General features: G+C 42.7%; 2 protein-coding genes across 2 annotated transcripts in view; one reads left to right on the top strand and one right to left on the bottom strand.

Moving 5' to 3' along the window:
- Positions 1-17,772, top strand: part of LOC106584175 (protein transport protein Sec16B) — a 50,453-nt gene extending 32,681 nt beyond the window's left edge. Inside the window, exons 9-10 of the mRNA XM_082967937.1 lie at positions 16,167-16,225; positions 16,597-17,772. The gene's annotated coding sequence lies outside the window, so the exon portion shown is untranslated. The remainder of the gene's footprint in view (positions 1-16,166; positions 16,226-16,596) is intronic.
- Positions 1,668-21,845, bottom strand: LOC106584174 (uncharacterized). Its single transcript, XM_014169121.3, has 2 exons — positions 21,692-21,845; positions 1,668-6,698 (listed from the first exon to the last, which is right to left on the bottom strand). Exon 2 carries the CDS (start codon positions 6,636-6,638, stop codon positions 5,022-5,024), a length of 1,617 nt encoding a protein of 538 aa, XP_014024596.3. The 5' UTR covers positions 6,639-6,698; positions 21,692-21,845; the 3' UTR covers positions 1,668-5,021.
- Positions 21,846-22,364: the final 519 nt, after the last annotated feature.

Below are 22,364 nucleotides of genomic sequence, written 5' to 3'. Positions count from 1 at the left end.
GCCAGTGGGACGCTTGCGTCCCACCCTAATCAACAGCCAGTGGAATCGCGTCGCGCTAAATGCAAAACCTAAAAAATGTTATAACTTCAATTTCTCAAACATATGACTATTTTACACCGTTTTATAGATACACCTCTCCTGAATCGAACCACGTTGTCTGATTTCAAAAAGGCTTTACAGCAAAAGCAAAACATTAGATTATGTCAGCAGAGTACCCAGCCAGAAATAATCACACAGCCATTTTCAAAGCAACTAGCATGCATCACAAATACCCAAAACACAGCTAAATGCAGCACTAACCTTTGACAACCTTCATCAGATGACACTCCTAGGACATCATGTTACACAACACATGCATTTTTTGTTCGATAAAGTTCATATTTATATATAAAAACAGCATTTTACATCGGCGCATGACGTTCAGAAAATCTTTTCCCTCAAATGCTTCCGGTGAATTTGCGCTACAATTTACAAAATTACTATTCGAAAACATTGTTAAAATGTAATATTGTCATTCAAAGACTTATAGATTAACATGTCTTGAATGCCATCGCTTTGCCAGATTTAAAAATAACTTTACTGGGAAATCACACTTTGCAATAAACGACGTGGTATGCCCAGAAAAAAAGTCTAGGCTATAAATGTTGGAGCCATCTTGGAACGATCAACCATCAAAAATACTATTGTAAATAATCCCTTACCTTTGATTATCTTTATCAGAAGGCACTTCTAGGTATCCCAGGTCCATAACAAATGTAGTTTTGTTCAAAAAAGTTAATAATTGATGTCCCAATAGTGTTAGCGCGCTCCGAAGGCTAGTGAAAATGTACCGTGTGCGTCTGACTTGTCGTCAGGAATGAGCAAAAAAAAAAAGTACGTTCGTTCAAACATGTCAAACGTTGTATAACATAAATCTTTAGGGGCTTTTTCAACCAGGGCTTCAATAATATTCCATTGGGACGGTTGCATTGTCTTTCAAAACGTTTCGAAAAGGGAGAGTAGCCATGGGCGCCAACGTCACAATGGTAATGGCCCATCCCCTGTGACCAATATCAACAGCCTCTCTTTGGGTCAGTTACTACCATAGAAGACTCAAACCACTTTGTAAAGACTGGGGACATCTAGTGGAAGCCATAGGAAGTGCTAAATGATTCACAAGCCCCTGTGTGTTTCAATGGCAAATGTTTGAAGTGATATCCACACATCAAATTTCAGTTTCCTGTCAGGATTTGTCTCAGGGTTTTGACTGCCATATGAGTTCTGTTATACTCACAGACACCATTCAAACAGTTTTAGAAACTTTAGGGTGTTTTCTATCCAAATCAAAATATTATATGCATATTCTAGTTACTGGGCAGGAGTAGTAACCAGATTAAATCGGGTACGTTTTTTATCCGGCCGTGCAAATACTGCCCCCTATCCCTAACAGGTTTAAAACTGTTTTTTCCCATTCTGAGATAGTGCGTTCAAGACAACTGGAAACTGAAGTTGGAAGCCAGAGATTTCCGAGTTCCCAGTTGTTTTGAACACGGTAAGTCTAACGCATTAGTTTTAGTTTGTTGACTGTGATGTTAGCTAATATGGTGATAACGATGTAGACTGAGTAGCAGTCAGTGGTTAAGGTATGTGTCACGCTCGTCGCAGTGAATGGACCAAGGCGCAGCGGGTCGAGTACTCATCTTAACTTTATTAGTGAACACTAAATAAACAAAACAAGAAACGAACTAACAGTCTTGCAGGCTAGACAGCAGTGCTAAGAACAACCTCCCACAATTCCCAAAACAAACATACTCCTAATTATAGGACCTTCAATCAGAGTCAACGATAAACAGCTGCCTCCAATTGAAGGCCCAAATCCCAATACCTAAACATAGAAATAAACACCCTAGAATCGACATAGAAATATATAATATAGAACTAAACCAAAACCCCGGAATACAGTTAGGTGTCCAAACTGTTCATCAAAAGCACACCAAAACACACAGGTAAAAGTAAAAAAAACTAAGATTTTTAATTGTATTTTTATAACAAACACAAATTCAATAAATAATGTTCAATACTGTACTTTCAAAGATTCAGATTGTTACCATATGATTAGCTAACCTTAGAACTGCACCCCCGAGACTGATCTCCACTTCATACATTATATGTGCATCCCAAATGGCACCCTATTCCCTATATAGTGCATTACTTTTGACCAGGAACCATAGGGTTGTGGTCAAAAGTAGTAAGCTGTATAAGGAATAGGGTGCCATTTGGGATGTACACAGATGCAGGATCTTCATTTGAGACAGTTTGCTTCAGCAGGACAATAATCCTGCAGCAACAGGAAATGTGAATTAGAATTAACAGACATTTTTGTAGGGGTTGATAAATCTTTCGTTATGGAAAATTTCTAAGTGGAAATTACAAACTTCAGAAGCCTTTTTAAACCTCAAATACTTTACAAGTTTTACATTTCCTGCACTGCAACAGGGTGATCAAATTAAGTATCTACATCTGTAGGTGTGCGTCTCAGATGTGCTCTTGTGTATAGTCACTCCCCTACAGATTAGCCTTCGCGTACCTACACTCTTAAAAATAAAGGCGTAAATTTGAAACAAATAAGGTAATTGAGCGCAATGCCATAGGGGAACGATTTTAGAGTCTCTGAAGATCCATACAAAATTTCAAAACCAGAAATGTTTCGGCCCTGCTGTAGGGTTTTAAGCCTTATTTGCATAATTCCCAGAGGGCCTTTTGAGTCAATTTTAGAGTTACCAGTACCACCCATGACTTTGTTTGCTAGTGACAGAGACACGGTTGTTGCATTCACTTGTTTTCAGTCCTGTGGCCTTCACCAAGTAAGATCATAAGTGAACATGCAGTCATTAAAGTTATATTCTTTAAGACAATATGTATTTCAGTGGCCTAAAGCTCATACTTTACAGGTAACACCAGGCCTCCAAGTCACATTATACTGGCTTGCAAAGTGATGTGTAATTGCTATTGGAATCTAGCCAGAGTGGGGATATCCAACATTTGGCATTTGTATCCACCCGCAGCCTGCACTATGAATGACTGCTAAGTAAGACTATGATTTGAGACTACCATAAACATCTAAACTGGAACAACGATTTCAGTAACGGGTGCAATAAGTCCATGTAACAGATGAAGTCGGAAGTTTACATACACTTAGGTTGGAGTCATTAAAACTTGTTTTTCAACCACTCCACACATTTCTTGTTAACAAACTATAGTTTTGGCAAGTCGGTTAGGACATCTACTTTGTGAATGACAGAAGTAATTTTTCCAACAATTGTTTACAGACAGATTATTTGAATGTATCACAATTCCAGTGGGCCAGAAGTTTACATACACTAAATTGACTGTGCCTTTAAACAGCTTAGAAAATTCCAGAAAAGGATATCATGGCTTTAGAAGCTTCTGATAGGCTAATTGACATAATTTGAGTCAATTGGAGGTGTACCTGTGGATGTATTTCAAGGCCTACCTTCAAACTCAGTGCCTCTTTGCTTGACATCATGAGAAAATGAAATGAAATCAGCCAAGACCTCAGAAAAATTGTAGACCTCCACAAGTCTGGTTCATCCTTGGGAGCAATTTCCAAACGCCTGAAGGTACCACATTCATCTGTACAAACAATAGTACGCAAGTATAAACACCATGGGACCACGCAGCGGTCATACCGATCAGGAAGGAGACGAGTTCTGTCTCCTAGAGATGAACGTACTTTGGCGCGAAAAGTGCAAATCAATCCCAGAACAACAGCAAAGGACCTTGTGAAGATGCTGGAGGAAATAGGTACAAAAGTATCTATATCCACAGTAAAACAAATCCTATATCGACATAACCTGAAAGGCCGCTCAGCAAGGAAGAAGCCACTGCTCCAAAACCGCCATAAAAAAGCCAGACTACAGTTTGCAACTGCACATGGGGACCAAGATGGTACTTTTTGGAGGAATCTCCTCTGGTCTGATGAAACAAAAATAGAACTGTTTGGCTATAATGACCATTGTTATGTTTGGAGGAAAAAGGGGGACGCTTGCAAGCCGAAGAACACCTTCCCAACCGCAAAGCACGGGGGTGGCAGCATCATGTTGGCATCATGAGGAAGGAAAATTATGTGGATATATTGAAGCAACATCAGTCAGGAAGCTTGGTTGCAAATGGGATCTTCCAAATGGACAATGACCCCAAGCATACTTCCAAAGTTGTGGCAAAATGGCTTAAGGACAACAAAGTCAAGGTATTGGAGTGGCCATCACAAAGCCCTAACCTCAATCCTATAGAACATTTGTGGGCAGAACTGAAAAAGCATGTGCGAGCAAAGAGGCCTACAAACCTGACTCAGTTACACCAGCTCTGTCAGGAGGAATGGGCCAAAATTCACCCAACTTATTGTGGGAAGCTTGTGGAAGGCTACCTGAAACGTTTGACCCAAGTTAAACAATTTAAAGGCAATCTACCAAATACTAATTTAGTGTATGTAAACTTCTGACCCACTGGGAATGTGATGAAAGAAATAAAAGTTGAAATAAATCATTCTCTCTACTATTATTCTGACATTTCACATTCTTAAAATAAAGTGGTGATCCTAACTGACCTAAAACAGGGAATTTTTACACGGATTAAATGTCAGGAATTGTGAAAAACTGAGTTTAAATATATTTGGCTAAGGTGTATGTAAACTTCCGACTTCAACTGTATATTTGACTAGCATAAAATTCATTAATCAATGTACATGCAAAAACACATTTTTCAAAATTTGCTACATATAATTTCTGAGCGTCATACATCTGCCTAAACAATTGTACTTTTTTTCCAGCCAAACTCAGGCTTCACATTAGAACAATTAAATATAATATATATTTTTTATGCATTTTAGAACATTGTCAGAGGATCCTTAAGGTTTAGCAGACTAGCAGGATGTTGCCCTAGCATGTAAAGATCAATAAGGTTGACTAAACCAACAGTGTGTACTATATGAGAGGGTAGCTCTCAAACATCAATAGCATCAATCAGTCTTGTGTGTTTCTGACAGCAGAAGCAGCAACAGTAGAGTCATGGCTCAGCATGTGCTCAGTGAGCTGAGAGGCACACTGAAAAGCCTTGTCACACTTTACACATACAAAGATCCTCCCGGCACACGTCTGCTCCTGGTGGCGCTTCAGAGCAGCTGTGCGGCTGAAGGACCTGCTGCAGCCTGTGCAGTTGAAGGGCCTCTCTCCAGTATGGACGCACTGGTGACGGACCAAGCGAGATACCATGGCGAACGCCACCCTGCACTGGGAGCATTTGTGGGGACGGATGCCGCTGTGCACGGCCTGGTGCTCCAGCAGGTTGGAGGACTTGGTGAAGGATTTGGAGCAGACCAGGCAGGTGTAGGGTCTCACCCCGGTGTGCACCATCTGGTGCTCTGCCATGCGGCTGGCCACGGCAAAGGCTTTCCCACAAACGGAACAGCAGAAGGGCCGCTCGCCCAGATGGGTTCGCTCATGGCGGAGCAGGGACAGCGGCTTGTTGAAGGTCCTGCCGCACTGCGTACATGGAAAGGGTTTGTTGTTGGTGTGCATGTTGCGCTCGTGCTTCCGCAGGTCCGAGGAGCGCACAAAGTCCTTGCCGCAGGTCTCGCACACGTATGGCTTCTCTCCGGTGTGCGTGCGGATGTGCTTGCGGTAATCGGAGGACCAGATGTAGGTCTTGTCACAGAAGGGGCAGTGGTATGGTCTCTCTCCGGTGTGCAGGCGCTTGTGCTGCTGAAGCGTGCCCTGGTGGGAATAGGCCTTGCCGCATAAGTCACACACATGAGCCTTCAGGCCACTATGAGTATCCAGATGACTCTGCAGATTGCTGGACTTCTTAAAGGCCCAGTTGCAGTGAGTGCACTTATAGGGCCGGTTCTCTGTGTCTCCCTCTACTCCACGTTTCTTCATGGCAGTAAACACTATAGGCACCTTATTCTTCTCACAGGCATCAATCATGGCCACAGCCTTGTTTAATGGAGGGGGAATTACTAGTGATACTCCACTCTTCCCAGTTCCCTTTTTCCCACACACATCAAAAATCTCATGCACATCACAACACACATCAGACGGAGCCTCGTTGGGTTTGGGCCTGATCTCTCTCACCAGACGCAGCTTCAGATCGGAAGGATTCCCGCTACACACTTTCCTCTGCAGTCTCCTTTTAGAAACCTTCTTGATGTTGCCTTCCTCTTGTTGTGACGAGTCTGAGTAGACCCCATACACACCAGTAGAAACTCTTCCATTGGGAATATTATGTTCAATGGCCGTGGGTGAACCTGGAGGACTACAGAGGTCCTGATAGGTAGACAGTCTCTTGTCTTCTCCAGAGTTGAGTTCAGTAAACTTCTCAGCTATAGTCCAGGTAGGTGTTTGTGGGTTTAAATAAATCATCCCAGTGAAGCTACTACCTGAGAGGGAGTCGGTATCGTCATTATCAGATGGGTTAGAGTCACTTTCCACTTTGTAAGCAGTGCTGACTGTTACATTCTCTGAGGGCACGTGGGAAACGTAATGCATTTTGTTCATTACGTGTTTCCTGATACTTCTCTTTGAAATGTACATTTTATCAACAAACCTGTCGGAGGTCCATGAAGGCATTCCTTCAGCCATATTGGATATTATAGAGGTGGTGAATGTGGTTTGAGGTTGAGCTCACCTTCTTGGCAGTGCCTGGAAGAAAAACACAAAAACAAATACAGTGTTCTATTCATCACAGTGAAGACAAATGTACTTTTCAAACAATAACGCTATATTTCCAAATCTTTCACAATATTGTTATTGAGTGAATCACATGCAAAATGTGTGTTTAGTAAGTGTTATAAAACATCTATTAATGCTTATAAAGCATCTATGAAGGGTTTATTAAAATTTTAGCGCTCCTGGGAAAACTGCCACAATACAAAAGAGAAGAGACAAGCAGTTTGTGTGCGCCTCATAACAGGCTCTGAAACATCTGAATCCCAATAACCTGTGTTGTGTGTCGGGGATCCAGAGGGCAGACGTAAAAGGGGGAGGCCCAAGACATTGTGGCGAAAAACAATCGAGACAGAGCTCCAACAACATCACCAGAGCTGGGGCACGGTGGAGAAGACGGCCAAAGACAGACAGAAATAGAGAGCCTTTGTTGCTGCCCTATGCGACAGGGATGAGTGAGTGAGTGAGTGAGTGTGTCCAAATCAAATCAAATCTGGGGTGGGGGGGGTCAATGTAAATTTGATTAGCTGTTCAGGAGTCGAATGGCTTGGGGGTAGAAGCTGTTAAGAAGCTTTTTGGACCTAGACTTGGTACTCCGGTACGGCTTGCCGTGCTGTAACAGAGAGAACAGTCTATGACTAGGGTGGCTGGAGTTTGGCAATCTCTGATTGTCACCAGATTGTAAGCGTTGCGGAGGTCCAGTTTGGTGAAGAATTGCGCCCCATGGGCCAACTCCAAGGCGGCGAACATCAGGGGTAGGCGGGTAACGATTCTTAATTGTAATACTGTTCAGCCCTCTAATCGATGCAGGGACGCAGACCTCCATCCTTCTTTCCCACGAAGAAGAAGCCTGCACCAGCTGGAGATATAGAGGAGCGAATGAAACCGGCCTCCAGCGACTCCTGGATGTAATTGTCCATGACTGCTGCTTCAGGGGTTGAGAAGGAGAATAGACAGCCCCGGGGAGGTGTGGAGTTGGAGTTCTATGGCGCAGTCATATGGACTATGAGGAGGGAGGTGGCGGGTTGCATCTTACTGAAGGCCTCCCGGAGGTCGAAGTACTTGGGAGGGAGAGCGGAAAAGTCTTGGTCTTCAATGGATGCCGGGGAACCCGGCGAGGCTCTTGGTAAGGGTCTTAGGCATCTTGTCTGGCAGTTCTTACCCCAGTCTAGTAGGTGTCCCGTGGACCCGGAGAAGAGTGGGTTATGTAGCACTAGCCATGAGTACCCTAGGATAAGGGGGTTCTTGGGAGCAGTGATCAAAAAGAAACTAAGTCTCTCTGAATGGTTCACCCCAACCTGCAGTAGAATGGGCTTGGTCTGATATTCAACCTGGCAGGAGCTGATGGGGCATCCATCGAGGGCTTGAATCTGCAGAGAGATGGGACATTTCACGCAGGGGATTTGTAATTCTCTGGCGAAGTCTTGTTCAATGAAATGATCTGCGGCCCCGGAGTCCACGAAGGCTTGAATGTGGTGTTAACGATTGTCCCAATGGAGGGTTGCGGGTAGTGTCAGACGGTGACCGGGTAGCTGGGGTGTAACTGGACAGCTCGTCAGGGTCTCCCCTTGTCCTGGTGAGCCCCGGTGTTTCCCGTCAATTTTGGGAATGTAGAATGGAGATGGCCGATACCTCCGCAATTGAGGCAGTTGCCGTCGCGCATCTGCCTGTCACGTTCTTGTGGGCTCAGACGTGTGCGTCCCAGCTGCCTGGACTCCTCAATGCTGGGCTTGGGGGGACTTGGGGTGCTCCGGAAACCGGGATACGGGGGTGGTGTCAAAAAGGCGCTGTCTCACACATTCTTGGATGCGGTTGTCAACCCTGATGGCCAGCATTATCAGGGACTCGGGGTCCTCTCCCAGTTCCCGATTGGCCAGTTCATCCTTGATTGAGATAGACAGACCCTGGTGGAAAGCAGTCACCAGTGACTCAGTATTCCACCCACTCTCGGCGGTGAGGGTGCGTAACTCAATGGCGAAGTCAGCCTCTGGTCTGGCCCCTTGGAGGAGGTTGAACAGTCGGCTTGCTGTTTCTCATCCGCTGACTGGGTGGTTGTTGCTGCTCGGCACGCTCGTCACAGCTCAGCAGTGAAGGCTAATATGGAGCTGCAGAAAAGTGGCTGCTGTTAATAATACGTCATCGCCCACACCAGGGCCTTGCCCAAGAGCAGAGAGATGATGCAGGCGATCATGGCCCTGATAGGTGTGGAATGAGGAGGACTGTAGCTCGAACACCAGAGAGCACTGAGTGAAGAACCCCTTGCATCCTCTCGGGTGACCGTCATACAGCTCAGGGGCTGGAATCTTGGGTTCCCAGTGCAGGTTCTCTGGAGGAACTACGCCGACCCCTGTAGCACTGGGCAATGAGACTTGGGCATTGGCTCCTCCTGGTTTGGGACGTGGAGGGTCTCTGATATTTGGGAGAGTTGTTCTTGCTGCCGCCCCAGCAGTGCTCCTTGGTGGGTTAAAGCATTCTGGATCTGGGTGATCTCTGCTGGATCAATGTTGGGGCAGAAGCTTGCTGTGACGTAGTAAGGTTGGACCCAGGTGCAGAGAAGAGACCAGACGAGGAATCAGTGGTTAAGGATAAACATAATACTTTACTGAGAAACGGTAGCCGCAGGATCACAGTACACTTGAAAAAACAACAAACACGGTACACAATTCGAGCTTTTGCAAAGGACCACAGTAAATAGGACACACCTGAGTGTCGTTAATGTCTCTAGGACGGTCACTGCTGCCCTCTGGTGACAGGTGGAACCATGACACATTTAACTCGTCTGGTAGGCTCATGTTACTGGGCAGCTCGTGGCTGAGCTTCCCTTTGTAGTCCGTAATAGCTTGCAAGCCCTGCCACATCCGACGAACGTTGGAGCCGGTGTAGTACGATTCAATCTTAGCCCTGTATTGACGCTTTGCCTGTTTGATGGTTCGTCGGAGTGCATAGCAGGATTATAAGCATCCAGGTTAGAGTCCCGCTCCTTGAAAGCAGCAGCTCTACCCTTTAGTTCAATGCGGATGTTGCCTGTAATACATGGCTTCTGGTTGGGGTATGTACATACGGTCACTGTGGGGACGACGTCATCGATGCACTTATTGATGAAGCCAGTGACTGATGTGGTGTACTCCTCAATGCCATCGGAAGAATCCCGGAACATATTCCAGTCTGTGCTAGCAAAACTGTCTTGTAGCTTAGCATCTGCTTCATCTGACCACTTTCTTATTGACCGAGTCGCTGGTGCTTCCTGCTTTAGTTTTTGCTTGTAAGCAGGAATCATGAGGATAGAATTATGGTCAAATTTGCCAAATGGAGAGCGAGGGAGAGTTTTGTACGCATCTCTGTGTGTGGAGTAAAGATGGTCTAGAGTTGCTTTCCCTCTGGTTGCAGACTTAACCTGCTGATAGAAATTAAGTACAACTGATTTGAGTTTCCCTGCATTAAAGTCCCCGGACACTAGGAGCACCGCCTCTGGATGAGCATTTTCCTGTTTGCTTATGGCCGTATACAGCTCATTGAGTGCAATCTTAGTGCCAGCATCGGTCTGCGGTGGTATATAGACAGCTATGAAAAAAATAGATGTAAACTCTCTTGGTAAATAGTGTGATCTACAGCTCATCATGAGATAATCTCCCAAGCAAAACCTCGAGACTTCTTTAGATTTCATGCACGAGCTGTTGTTTACAAATATACATAGGCCACCGCCCCCTGTCTTACCAGAGGCCACTGTTCTATCCTGCCGAAAAAGCTTAAAACCCGACAGCTGTATGTTAATCATGTCATTGTTCAGCCACGACTCGGTGAAACATAAGATATTACAGATTTTAATGTCCCGTTGGTAGGATATACGTGCTCGTAGGCTAATAGGACCGATGGTAAAGGTAGAATACCCTCTTGGGTGACGGATCCTTACAAGGCACACGGACCGCCGTCCTTACAAGGCACACGGACCGCCGTCCACGATATCTCTATATCAAATGACGGGGATGAGGACCTTGTCGGGAGTAAATCCTTCCCGTCCGACTCGTTGAAGAAGAAGAATTCCTCCAGTACGGGGTGAGTAATCGCTGCCCTGATATCAATAAGCTCTTTTCGGTCATAAGACACGATGGTGGAAACATTAAGTACAAAATAAGTTACAAATAACACGAAAAAACATACACAATAGCACAATTGGTTACGGGATTTTAAAATGGTGACCACACAATAGCAAAATGGTGGCCATCTCCTTTTCAGGTGGTGTCTGTGCCTCGTTCTAGGTTGGAAAAATCAAAACATGGCGGCGTTTCCTTATCAATCTCACTGGAATAAAGACCTCCATCCCTGTTATTTTTTTAAGAGATTCTGATAATACTTCACATCTCAAAATAGGACTACTTAATGTTAGATCCCTCACTTCCAAGGCAGTCAAAGTCAATTAACTAATCACTGATCATAAACTCGTTGTGATTGGCCTGACTGAAACATGGCTTAAGCCTGATGAATTAAAGTTAAAGGAGGCTTCTCCTCCTGGTTACACAAGTGACCATATCCCCAGCGTATCCCTGCGGAGGTGTTGCTAACATTTGACCTCAAATTTGAATGTATGAAAAAAACCTGCTGTTTTAGTATTTTGAGGTTCTGGTCATGCAATCTATGCAGCATACCCAATCACTTTTTATAGCCACTGTTTACAGGCCTCCCGGGCCGTATACAGAATTCCTCACTGAGTTCCCTGAATTCCTATCGGAACTCATAGTCATCGCAGATAATATTCACATTTTTGATGACTTCAATATTCACAAGGAGAAGCCCACAGGCCCACTCCAAAAAGCTTTTGGTGCCATCATTGACTCAGTGGGTTTTATTCAACATGTCTCCGGACCTACAGTACGCATTGCCACAATCATAATCTGGATGTAGTTTTGTCCCGTGGAATAGATATTGTGGATCACCATCTTATCACGTTTGCAATCACAAAAAATTATCTGTTTAGACCCCAACCAAGGATTATCAAAAACTGAGCTACTTATTCTCAGACAACCCAATGATTGCTAGATGTCCTTCCAGACTCCCTCCACCTACCCAAAGACATCGGAGTACAAAAATCAGTTAACCACCTAACCAAAGACCTAAACTTAACCTCTCTAGGGTAGGGGGCAGTATTTGCACGGCCGGATAAAAAACGTACCCGATTTAATCGGGTTATTACTACTGCCCAGAAACTAGAATATGCATATAATTGTTTGATTTGGATAGAAAACACTCTAAAGTTTCTAAAACTGTTTGAATGGTGTCTGTGAGTATAACAGAACTCATATGGCAGGCAAAAACCTGAGAAGATTCCTTACAGGAAGTGCCATCTCTGACCATTCCTTGGCCTTCTACACTCTCTTTATTGAAAACTGAGGCTCTCTGCTGTAACGTGACACTTCCTACGGCTCCCATAGGCTCTCAGAAGGCGGCAGAACGTTGAATGATGACTTTGCAGCCCATTGCTGAAAAACAGTAGCGCATTTGGATAGTGGTCGATCAGAGAACAATGAGACAGGGGCGCGCGTGCACGAGAAGAGTCCATTTTAGATTTTTAGTCTTTGAACGAAAACAACGACTCCCGGTCGGAATATTATCGCTTTTTTACGAGAAAAATGGCGTAAAAATTGATTTTAAACAGCGGTTGACATGCTTCGAAGTACGGTAATGGAATATTTAGAAATGTTTTGTCACGAAACGCGTCGGGCGCGTCACCCTTCCGATAGTGTCTTGAACGCACGAACAAAACAGAGGATATTTGAACATAACTATGGATTATTTTGAACCAAACCAACATTTGTTATTTAAGTAGAAGTCCTGGGAGTGCATTCTGACGAAGAACAGCAAAGGTAATCCAATTTTTCTTATAGTAAATCTGAGTTTGGTGAGTGCCAAACTTGGTGGGTGTCAAAATAGCTAGCCCGTGATGGCGAGCTATCTACTCAGAATATTGTAAAATGTGCTTTTGCCGAAAAGCTATTTTAAAATCGGACATAGCGATTGCATAAAGGAGTTCTGTATCTATAATTCTTAAAATAATTGTTATGTTTTTTGTGAACGTTTATCGTGAGTAATTTAGTAAATTCACCGGAAGTTTGCGGTGGGTATGCTAGTTCTGAACGTCACATGCTAATGTAAAAAGCTGGTTTTTGATATAAATATGAACTTGATTGAACAAAACATGCATGTATTGTATAACATAATGTCCTAGGAGTGTCATCTGATGAAGATAATCAAAGGTTAGTGCTGCATTTAGCTGTGGTTTGGGTTTATGTGACATTATATGCTAGCTTGAAAAATGGGTGTCTGATTATTTCTGGCTGGGTACTCTGCTGACATAATCTAATGTTTTGCTTTCGTTGTAAAGCCTTTTTGAAATCGGACAGTGTGGTTAGATTAACGAGAGTCTTGTCTTTAAAATGGTGTAAAATAGTCATATGTTTGAGAAATTGAAGTAATAGCATTTCTAAGGTATTTCAATATCGCGCCACGGGATTCCACTGGCTGTTGAGTAGGTGGGACGATTTCGTCCCACATACCCTAGAGAGGTTAACCTTGCGTAATACTCTATCAAATCAAATCGTATTTGTCACATGTGCCGAATACAACAGGTGTATACCGTACAGTGAAATGCTTACTTACAAGCCCTTAACCAACAATGCAGTTTTAAGAAAATACCTACAAAAAAGTAAGAGATAAGAATAACAAATAATTAAAGAGCAGCAGTAACAATAGCAGGGCTATTGACAGGGGTACCGGTACAGAGTCAATCTGTCAGTGTTGACACATTGTCTAGATTCGTTTGCACTGCTAAAAACACACAATAAATGTGTCACAAGAAACTATCTCCCTAGTATACAAAAAAATACCTGAGCCCTGAAGCAAGCTTCCAGAAAATTGGAACGGAAATGGTGCTCCACCAAATTGGAAGTCTTCTGACTAGCTTGGAAAGACAGTAGCGTTCACTATCGAAAAGCCCTCACTGCTGCCCAATCAGCCTATTTTTCCAACCTGATAGAGTCATTCGGGAAACACAATGTCAACATTCAATGCTATGCAGACGACACACAGCTAGCTGTACATTACAATGAAACATAGTGAAGCCCCAAAACTGCCTACCCTGGAAGCCTGTGGCTCAGACATAAGGAAGTGGGTGGCGGAAAATCTTTTACTTTTAAACTCAGACAAAACAGAGATGCCAGTTCTAGGTCCCAAGAAACAAATAGATCTGCTGTCAGATCTAAAAATGAATCTTGATGGTTGTACTGTCGTCTCAAATAAAACTGCGAAGGACCTTGGCGTTACTCGAATCCCTGATCTCTCCTTCGACATATCAAAAACATACCCAAAATATTTCAAGAGCAAACTTATTTCATCTTCGTAACATTGCAAAAAACGTCCACATTTGATGCAGAAAAGCGAATCCATGCTTTTGTCACTTTAAGGTTAGACTGCTGCAATGCTCTACTTTCCAGGTACCCGGAAAAGGAAATAAATAAACTTCAGCTGGTGCTAAATACGGCTGCTAAAATCTTGACTAGAAGCAAACAATGTGATCACATTACCCAGTGCTAGCCTCTCTACACGGGCTTCCTTTTAAGGCTAAGGCTGATTTCAAGGTTTTTCTGCTAACCTACAAAAAATTACATGGACTTGCTACCTATCTCGCCGATTTGGTTCTGCTGTACATACCTACACGTAAGCTACTATCACAAGACGCAGGCCTCCGTATTGTTCCTAGAATTTCAAAGCAAACAGCTGGAGGCAGGGTTTTCAACTATAGAGTTCAATTTTTATGGAATGGTCTGCCGATCCATGTGAGAGACGCAGACTCTGTCTCAACCTTTAAGTCTTTACTGAAGATTAAGCTCTTCAGTAGGTGCTATGGTTAGGTGTAGTCTGGTCCAGGGGTGCGACGGTGAACGGCAAGGCACTGGAGTGACGAACCACCCTTGCTGTCTCAGCGTGTCGGATCCCCTATCTCCACTGGAATTCTCTGCCTCTGACCATACTACGGGGCTGAATCACTGGCTTGCTCACGTTCTTCCTTCCTTCCTGGCCTCGGGCTCATGCGGTGGGGTGATCTTTGTGGACTAGGGGCGACAGGTAGCCTAGTGGTTAGAGCGTTGCACCAGTAACCAAAAGGTTGCTCGATCGAATCCCCGAGCTGACAAGGTCAGTTAACCCACTGTTCTTAGGCTGTCATTGTAAATAAGAATTTGTTCTTAACTGAATTGCCTAGTTTAATAAAGGTTAAATAATAATAAAAAAAATTAATATCCTCAGCCTTGTCTCAGGGTAGTAAGTTAGTGGCCTGTTGATATCCCTTTAATGGTGTGGGGGCTGTGCAGGTCATATCCTGTCTGGTTGTCCCTGTCCGGGGTAACTTTGAATGCTCGGCTATGAAAAGCTAACTGACATTAACTCCCAAGGTGTTGACCATCTACCACCACTGTGATTATTATTTGACCCTGCTCGTCTTCTATGAATGTTTGAACATCTTGAAGAACTATTTGGCCTTAATGGCCATGTAGGAATGTTTGAAAAACAGGTAGTGCTGAATCCAGACCTTAACCCTTTTCTCTCCAATATTCTCCTAATTCTGTGATATTTGGATGACATTTTCGTGATCTATACAGGAATCCAGGAAGAACTTTTGGAATTCCATGTTTATCTTAACTCTATGAATGAACACCTTCACTTCACCATTAACTATGACCTATCACAAATCAGTTTTCTTGATGTGATGGTTATTAAGTACAAAACCTCCCTCTCTACAGATCTCTATAGGAAACCTACGGACAGGAACACCCTCCTTAGAGGTGACAGCTTTCATCCACGTCCACTGATTAAAAGTCTCCCTATAAGTCAATTCAGTCGTATCAGAAGAATATGCAGCTCTGATGCTTCTTATCAGAAACAGACCACGGACCTCACACAAAGATTTAAGGAAACGGGGTACAAAGACAGTTGGGTAAAACATGCCAATGATTGTTTTGAAGGACTAACACAGTTGGAAAGCCTACAACCAAAAGTCAAAGAAAAAGTAGAGCATGTCCAATCATGCTTTACCCAATACTCACCATTGGGGAAGGCATTTAAGGACATTATCAGGAAGCACTGTTACATTATTGATACTGACCCACAATTGAAACCCATTTTTAAATATCCCCCACGTATGGTTTTTAAAAGACTCCCAAACATGAGAGATATTGTGGTTAAATCTGATTACCCACCAGAGAAGAGGGAAACTTTTTTGCACAATGTTCCGGAGGGTAATTACAAATGTGGCCAATGTGCTCAAAGCAGCTTTACTACAAATACCACTCATTTACCCACCCCCTCACAGGACAAAGATTTAAGATCAAAGGCCTGATTACCTGCATGTACACCAATGTTATTTACATGTTGAAATGTCCTTGTTGTCATACCTAGGGAAACTCGTAGAAGCCTTAAGACATGGATCAGTGAGCACCGCAGCAATATACGGACAGGTGAGACAAAATAAAATCAGGTTTCTGCTCATTTTGTACAAGCTGGACATTCAATTAGTTCTCTGAGATACATTGGAATAGAAATGGTCAAGATGTCACGCAGGGGAGGGGACATTGAGAGGAAACATCTTCAAAGGGAATCTTTCTGGATCCACAGGCCCAAAACACTGTCTCCTCTTGGCCTTAATGAGGAGTTTGACTTGAAACCGTTTTTATAGTTTCAATGTCTAAATTGTGTTTTATTTAATCCTAATTGAATATTGTATGTGTATGTATATTACTGCAAATAGTGATCACATCCTCTTTGTATGATCATATATTTGATACATTGAATGTTAATAGTGTGAAACTATGTTTACCTCCTGTTTCAGGAAGTGATGTCACTGAGTAATGCCGCTATATATTGGACCTTCCACCCCCACCTGGGATATGGATGCCAGATGAAGACCTAAGGGTCGAAACGTTGTTGTAAATAAATATCACCTGGGAGCATGAGCAGCAGTGTGCAGCATTTTCTTTTCTGTTTTCCATGAGTTTGCCTACAACTCCAGCACCTGCGGAAAGTACCTGGATGTGCGTATGTTCTTCAGCTTTTGTACTTAATGGCCATGTACTCTTATAATCTCCACCCGGCACAACCAGAAGAGGACTGCCCCCCCCATCAGAGCCTGGTTCCTCTCTAGATTTTTTCTAGGTTCCAGCCTTTCTAGGGAATTCTTCCTAGCCACTGTGCTTCTACATCTGCATTGCTTGCTCTCTTGGGTTTTATGCTCGGTTTCTGTATAAGCACTTTGTGACAACTGCCGATTTGATTGATTGATTAATTGATTGATTGGTGTAGGCCTACACGTGACCAAGGAATTACAACCGGTGTAAAAATGCAATATCACATTTGAATATAAACAGTTTTTAAGTCATACTAAATCATTAATAAATGTGCAAGAAATTGTGACAAAAACAAGTCCATATTAGGTTACTAGTTATCACCTCCTAATGGTTTAGACTCTAGGGGGTTAAGAGAATAAAACATAAATGTGTGGAATTTGCATTTATGTTGTCTAGGAACCAAACTCTTCAAATATAATTTTGGATGCGGACGGTATTTCAAATATTTTCAGACAGATCCGAGGCCCCTGGCCATTGAATGGGATTCGACCCTGGATCCAACGGTTAAATACATAATGTGGGATCTGACTTGGTCGGACCCCAGGTCAGATCTCCGGTATTGTCACGTCCTGACCAGTAAAAAGGGTCATTTGCCATAGTAGAATGGTCAGGGCGTGGCAGGGGGGTTGTTTTGTGTGTGTTGTTCTTTTTTGGTTCTAGGGGAATTTGTTCTAGTTTTCTATTTGTATGTTTCGTTTTCCATGTTTGGCCGAGTATGGTTTCCAATCAGAGGCAGGTGTCTTTCGTTGTCTCTGATTGGAAGCCATACTTGGGCAGCCTGTTTTCCTTTGGGGTTTGTGGGTGGTTATTTTCCGTTTAGTTGTTGTCGTTTTGTTATTTTTCTAAAGTGTTCTTCATTAAAGAATCAAGAATGAGCACTAGCCACGCTGCGCCTTGGTCTATTCAATACGACGCTCATGACAGGTATTCGGGTACAGGTAGATTCACGAAGACCTCTACTTGATTTTCTGTTAACTCATACCCAAATAATGTTGTTGACTTGTCCTATACTCATATTTGTGGTATAAATTGGAGAAAAAACACTTCAAAAACCCCACCTTAAACTTGCATCTGAAACAAACTTTCTATTTTCTCAGAGGATGATGTCGCATTAATATGTTTGACCAAGTTAATCTGCTCATGCTGTGTGTGTATGTGCAGTAGACTGATAGCCATAGACAATAGGCAGAAAATATTGTAGCCTAATGTTGAAAGGCTTCTGATTTATTGATTGTGAATGGCATGGATAGGTATGAAAAATATCAGGACAACTTCTCTCTTCAAGTATGCATCTTTTATTAACTACCCGGATGGTAGGCTACAATCGTGTCATGGATGACGTTTATCAAACCCGCATCCAAACCAATCTCAGGCTGTATTGGCTAATTCTTTAGGCCCAAAGGATATCTACATGTATTTTAGAAGAAGAAAAAAAAGGCTATTATAATGAGTTAGACCTGAGTTATAGAAATACCCTACCAAAATATGTCTTAACACACAGCACTCACTAGCGTCCTAAAATTACCACATAAAAATCCTCTAATGTAAAAAATATGGTCAACAGAAACAAAATGAACAGATCTCTGAAAACCTCAAAATGTTCTACATCCAATTATAGCATTGTCATAGTGGGAATTGGCCTTCTAACCTAGACCTTCAAATCCCAATTGTTGGAAATAACATGGGAATGCAGATGGGAGACTCCACCTTACGTAGCCTATTCAAAGAGGGGGGGGTTGTCACTTTGCATACCCTAAATTTAGCTGAAATGACGCACCTGATATTAATAAACAGACTTCCAAACGTGGGTCAGCAGCATACTCTCTTCCTCTCTGTCGAAAAAAACGATCCCCACAAGTTATTAGAGCAGTAAAAATAAATGTTTTGCCATACCCATGGTATACGGTCTGATATACCATGGCTGTCAGCCAATCAGCATTCATGGCTCCAACCACCCAGTTTATAATTAAGCAACAAGGCAGGACGGGGTGTGGTATATGGCCAATATAACACGGCTAAGGGCTGTTCTTAACCACGACGCAATGCAGAGTGCCTGGATACAGCCCTTAGCCGTGGTATATTGGCCATATTCCACAAACCCCTGAGGTGCCTTATTGCTATTATAAACTGGTTACCAATGTTATTAGAGCAGTAAAAATAAATGTTTTGTCATACCAGTGGTATTTAAAAAAAATATATATTTAACCTTTATTTAACCAGGAAGGGCTCATTGAGATTTAAAATCTCTTTTTCAAGAGCATCCTGGCCAAGATAGGCAGCACCAAGTCATTACAAAAATTACAGACAAACATGAGAAACTACAAGTAATCTAGTAAAAACCATAGAATTCACAAGAGTATAACAAAATCAAAAACAGCAAATTAAAAACATTGACGGGTCAATGAATCAGTCTCAAGATCATTCATCAGTGATTTAAAAATACCAATCGGGACAAGTTCTTCCAGTTTAAAAGTATTTTGTAAGGCCTTTCGAGATGATGGTGCAGAGTACATAAAAGCCCTTTTACCAAATTCAGTTCGGACATTTGGAACAGTTAGCAGGATAAAGTCCAGCGAACGAAGAGAGTACCCACCACATTTCTTAACAATAAAAATGCCCAAATAAAAAAGGTAGTAAACCCAAAATGGCTTTGTAAATAAAAGTATACCAGTGACTGAGCCTACGAGTGACTAGAGAAGGCCAGCCAACCCTGGTATACAAAGTGCAGTGGTGCGTAAGGGTTTTGCAGTTTAAAATACATCTCAAAGTGCCATGGTAAAGGGTGTCAATTGATCTCAAACACTGAGTGGAAGCATTCATATATAAAATATCCCCATAGTCTAGTAAAGGCATAAATGTAGCTGATACTAGCCTCCTTCTGGCTTCAAAAGAAAAATAGGCGTTATCCCTAAAATAAAATGCCAATTTCAGCTTCAATTTTTTTGTAAGTTGTTGAATATGCAATTTAAAAGAGAGGCCGTCATCAATTAAAATTCCAAGATATTTATATGAGGTTACAGTCTCAATCTCATTGCCCTGACAGGTAATAATAGGTGAAAAGTTCAGATGCGCAACTTCTGAATGGGTAAAACTAACCTGTCTCACGACAGTCTAAACCCAGCTTTCTTGCTTTAGAAAACACCATTAGTTTAGTTTTGTCAGTATTGAGGATACGCTTCAATTGAACAGTATAAAAAGCAGTTTGCAAGGTCTGGAAATCTTTTGTAAGAGATAAGGCACAACAGTAAATAACAGTATCATCAGCATAAAAATGAAGTTGCGCATTTTGGACATTTTTGTCTAAATTATTTATATAAATAGTGAATAAGAGAGGACCAAGTACAGAGCCTTGGGGCACACCATTACAGACAGACAATTTAACAGACATGAGCCCATCAAATTGAGTGCACTGAGTTCTATCAGACAGATAGTTAGCAAACCATGCAACTGCATGCTCCGAAATACCTACACTCGACAATCTCTGCCTTAGTATAGCATGATCAACTGTATCAAAAGCCTTAGAGAGATCAATAAAAAGTGAGACACAGTGCTGTTTTTTGTCAAGGGCTTCAGTGATATCATTTAAGACCTTCATGGCTGCTGTAATTGTGCTATGCTTCTTCCTGAAGCCTGATTGGTACATTGATAAAATAGAGTTAGTAAATAAAAACTATTTTAGCTGTTCACTCACAAGGGTTTGAAGTATTTTCACCAGGGGTGACATCTTTGAGATTGGCCTATAATTATTTAAGAGTTGGATCTCCCCCTTTTAAAAGTGGTAGCACAAATGCTGATTTCCAGATCTTTGGAATTTCATTACATTCCAGGGTATACAGGCTGATATACCACGGCTGTCAGACAACCGCATTCCAGCGGTGTCTGCATTCGTACATTGCCTCCACTGTGTCAGAGAGTGCTCTGGGTCGTTTGTAAATTCAGAGCATTACATTCAGAGCGTTATCAGACTGTCTGTTCGTAAATTCAGAGCGCACACTGGACGCTCTGGTCGAGGAGTAGGGTTGATTCGAGCGTTCTGACCTCACAACAGCAGTCAAGCACCCAAGCTAACTGGCTAAAGTTGGCTAGCTTGTTTCAGTACCTACTTCCAGACACAAATGAGAGATAACTTAACTCTGACCATTTCACTCGCTCTAGCAGAGTTGGTAAGGCTGTTTTGATGTTATCTAGAACGTTCGTGACTAACTGTGCTGCTGACAATAATTTAATAACGTTTTTTTTTTTTGCAGACCTTCAGGCTACTGACACCGGTCAGATTCTACCGGTAATGCACGTTGGTAAATTCATCAGTTATTCTGCGCTCTGGCACATTCAATGGTCTGATATAGGAGTAGATGGACAGAGTGAATTTACGAACGGCTGACAATCGGCAGAGTAGGTTCAAAAGGAATTTCATTCAACATTCGCGACAGACAGGTGTCGTTTGGTTTTCGTCAATACAAACGGACAACATAGGAACTTTGCATCGGGTCTAACCAACAGGTTGCCCAACTCTTAGTTTGTGGTAAAACCCTGCGACAAACTTTATGACAAACTTTATAAGACAGATTATATAATGCATGTTTATCGAAATGTTTCATCTGATTTTACTCCATTGTAGCCTAAAATGTATTCTGTATCTAATATTTCGCAATAATAATGTTTGCTTACACGCCACTAAAATAAACAGGCTAGAGGCTCGGCGCCTATAGCCTGTCTATCATAAACTGTCAGAATACATGCGCATCTCTTTCTCACTAGAAAGCTTAGTCATTCATTCATAGGCTGCATTCTGCCACTTACCTCTACAACGTTCCCCTATCTCCCCCCAAGCAAACCATGAGCATACTCCTCTCAGCGTGCGAACCATATAGTAATTTAAGACATGCCAAACTCGGACTGGGCGGGGCTACTGAAAATGAACCATAATGTGAGGACAGTTTGTGCATCCTACACTAATATTAAATCATGCACCCACTTCACTATCTGTATGCCAGGCCCAGGGGTACAACTTTCACTGGGGACCGGTGGGGACATGAGCCCCACCCACATTCTGAAATTGCATTTTTGTCCTTCAAGTTTTATCATTGCACTGTTATACAAAACCTGGTGTAAGGGGTGCGTACTGGCGGCAGAGGAGTCAGGTACAGGATAGCAAAAACTGTTCACAACGGGGCAGTTTAATAATAAAAACCACCAGAAACAGAACAGTCAATAAATGGGTACAAAACCCGTCGCACACCAGAATAACGTGCACAAGCACTTACGTTACACAACATGTAATGATGGAATTGAAACCAGGTGTGTGGGAAGACAAGACAAAACAAATGGAAAATAAAAAGTGGATCAATGATGGCTAGAAGACCGGCGACGCCGACCGCCAAACAAGGAGAGGAACCAACTTCGGCGGAAGTCGTGACACCCGGCTCCAGTGTGCTTTAGGACCATGTGGTAGGCTGTTTTCTAGTTTCAGACT

This window comes from Salmo salar, chromosome 23, assembly GCF_965601325.2.
Source record: "Salmo salar chromosome 23, fSalSal1, whole genome shotgun sequence".
Taxonomy (NCBI): Eukaryota; Metazoa; Chordata; class Actinopteri; order Salmoniformes; family Salmonidae; genus Salmo; species Salmo salar.
The sequence above is the reverse complement of the archived record's forward strand: the minus strand, read 5'-3'. Positions and strand labels throughout refer to the sequence as shown.

Bases quoted from the DNA above. Each gene is read 5' to 3' on its own strand.
- LOC106584174 (XM_014169121.3), bottom strand. From the start codon at position 6,638: ATGGCTGAAGGAATGCCTTCATGGACCTCCGACAGGTTTGTTGATAAA.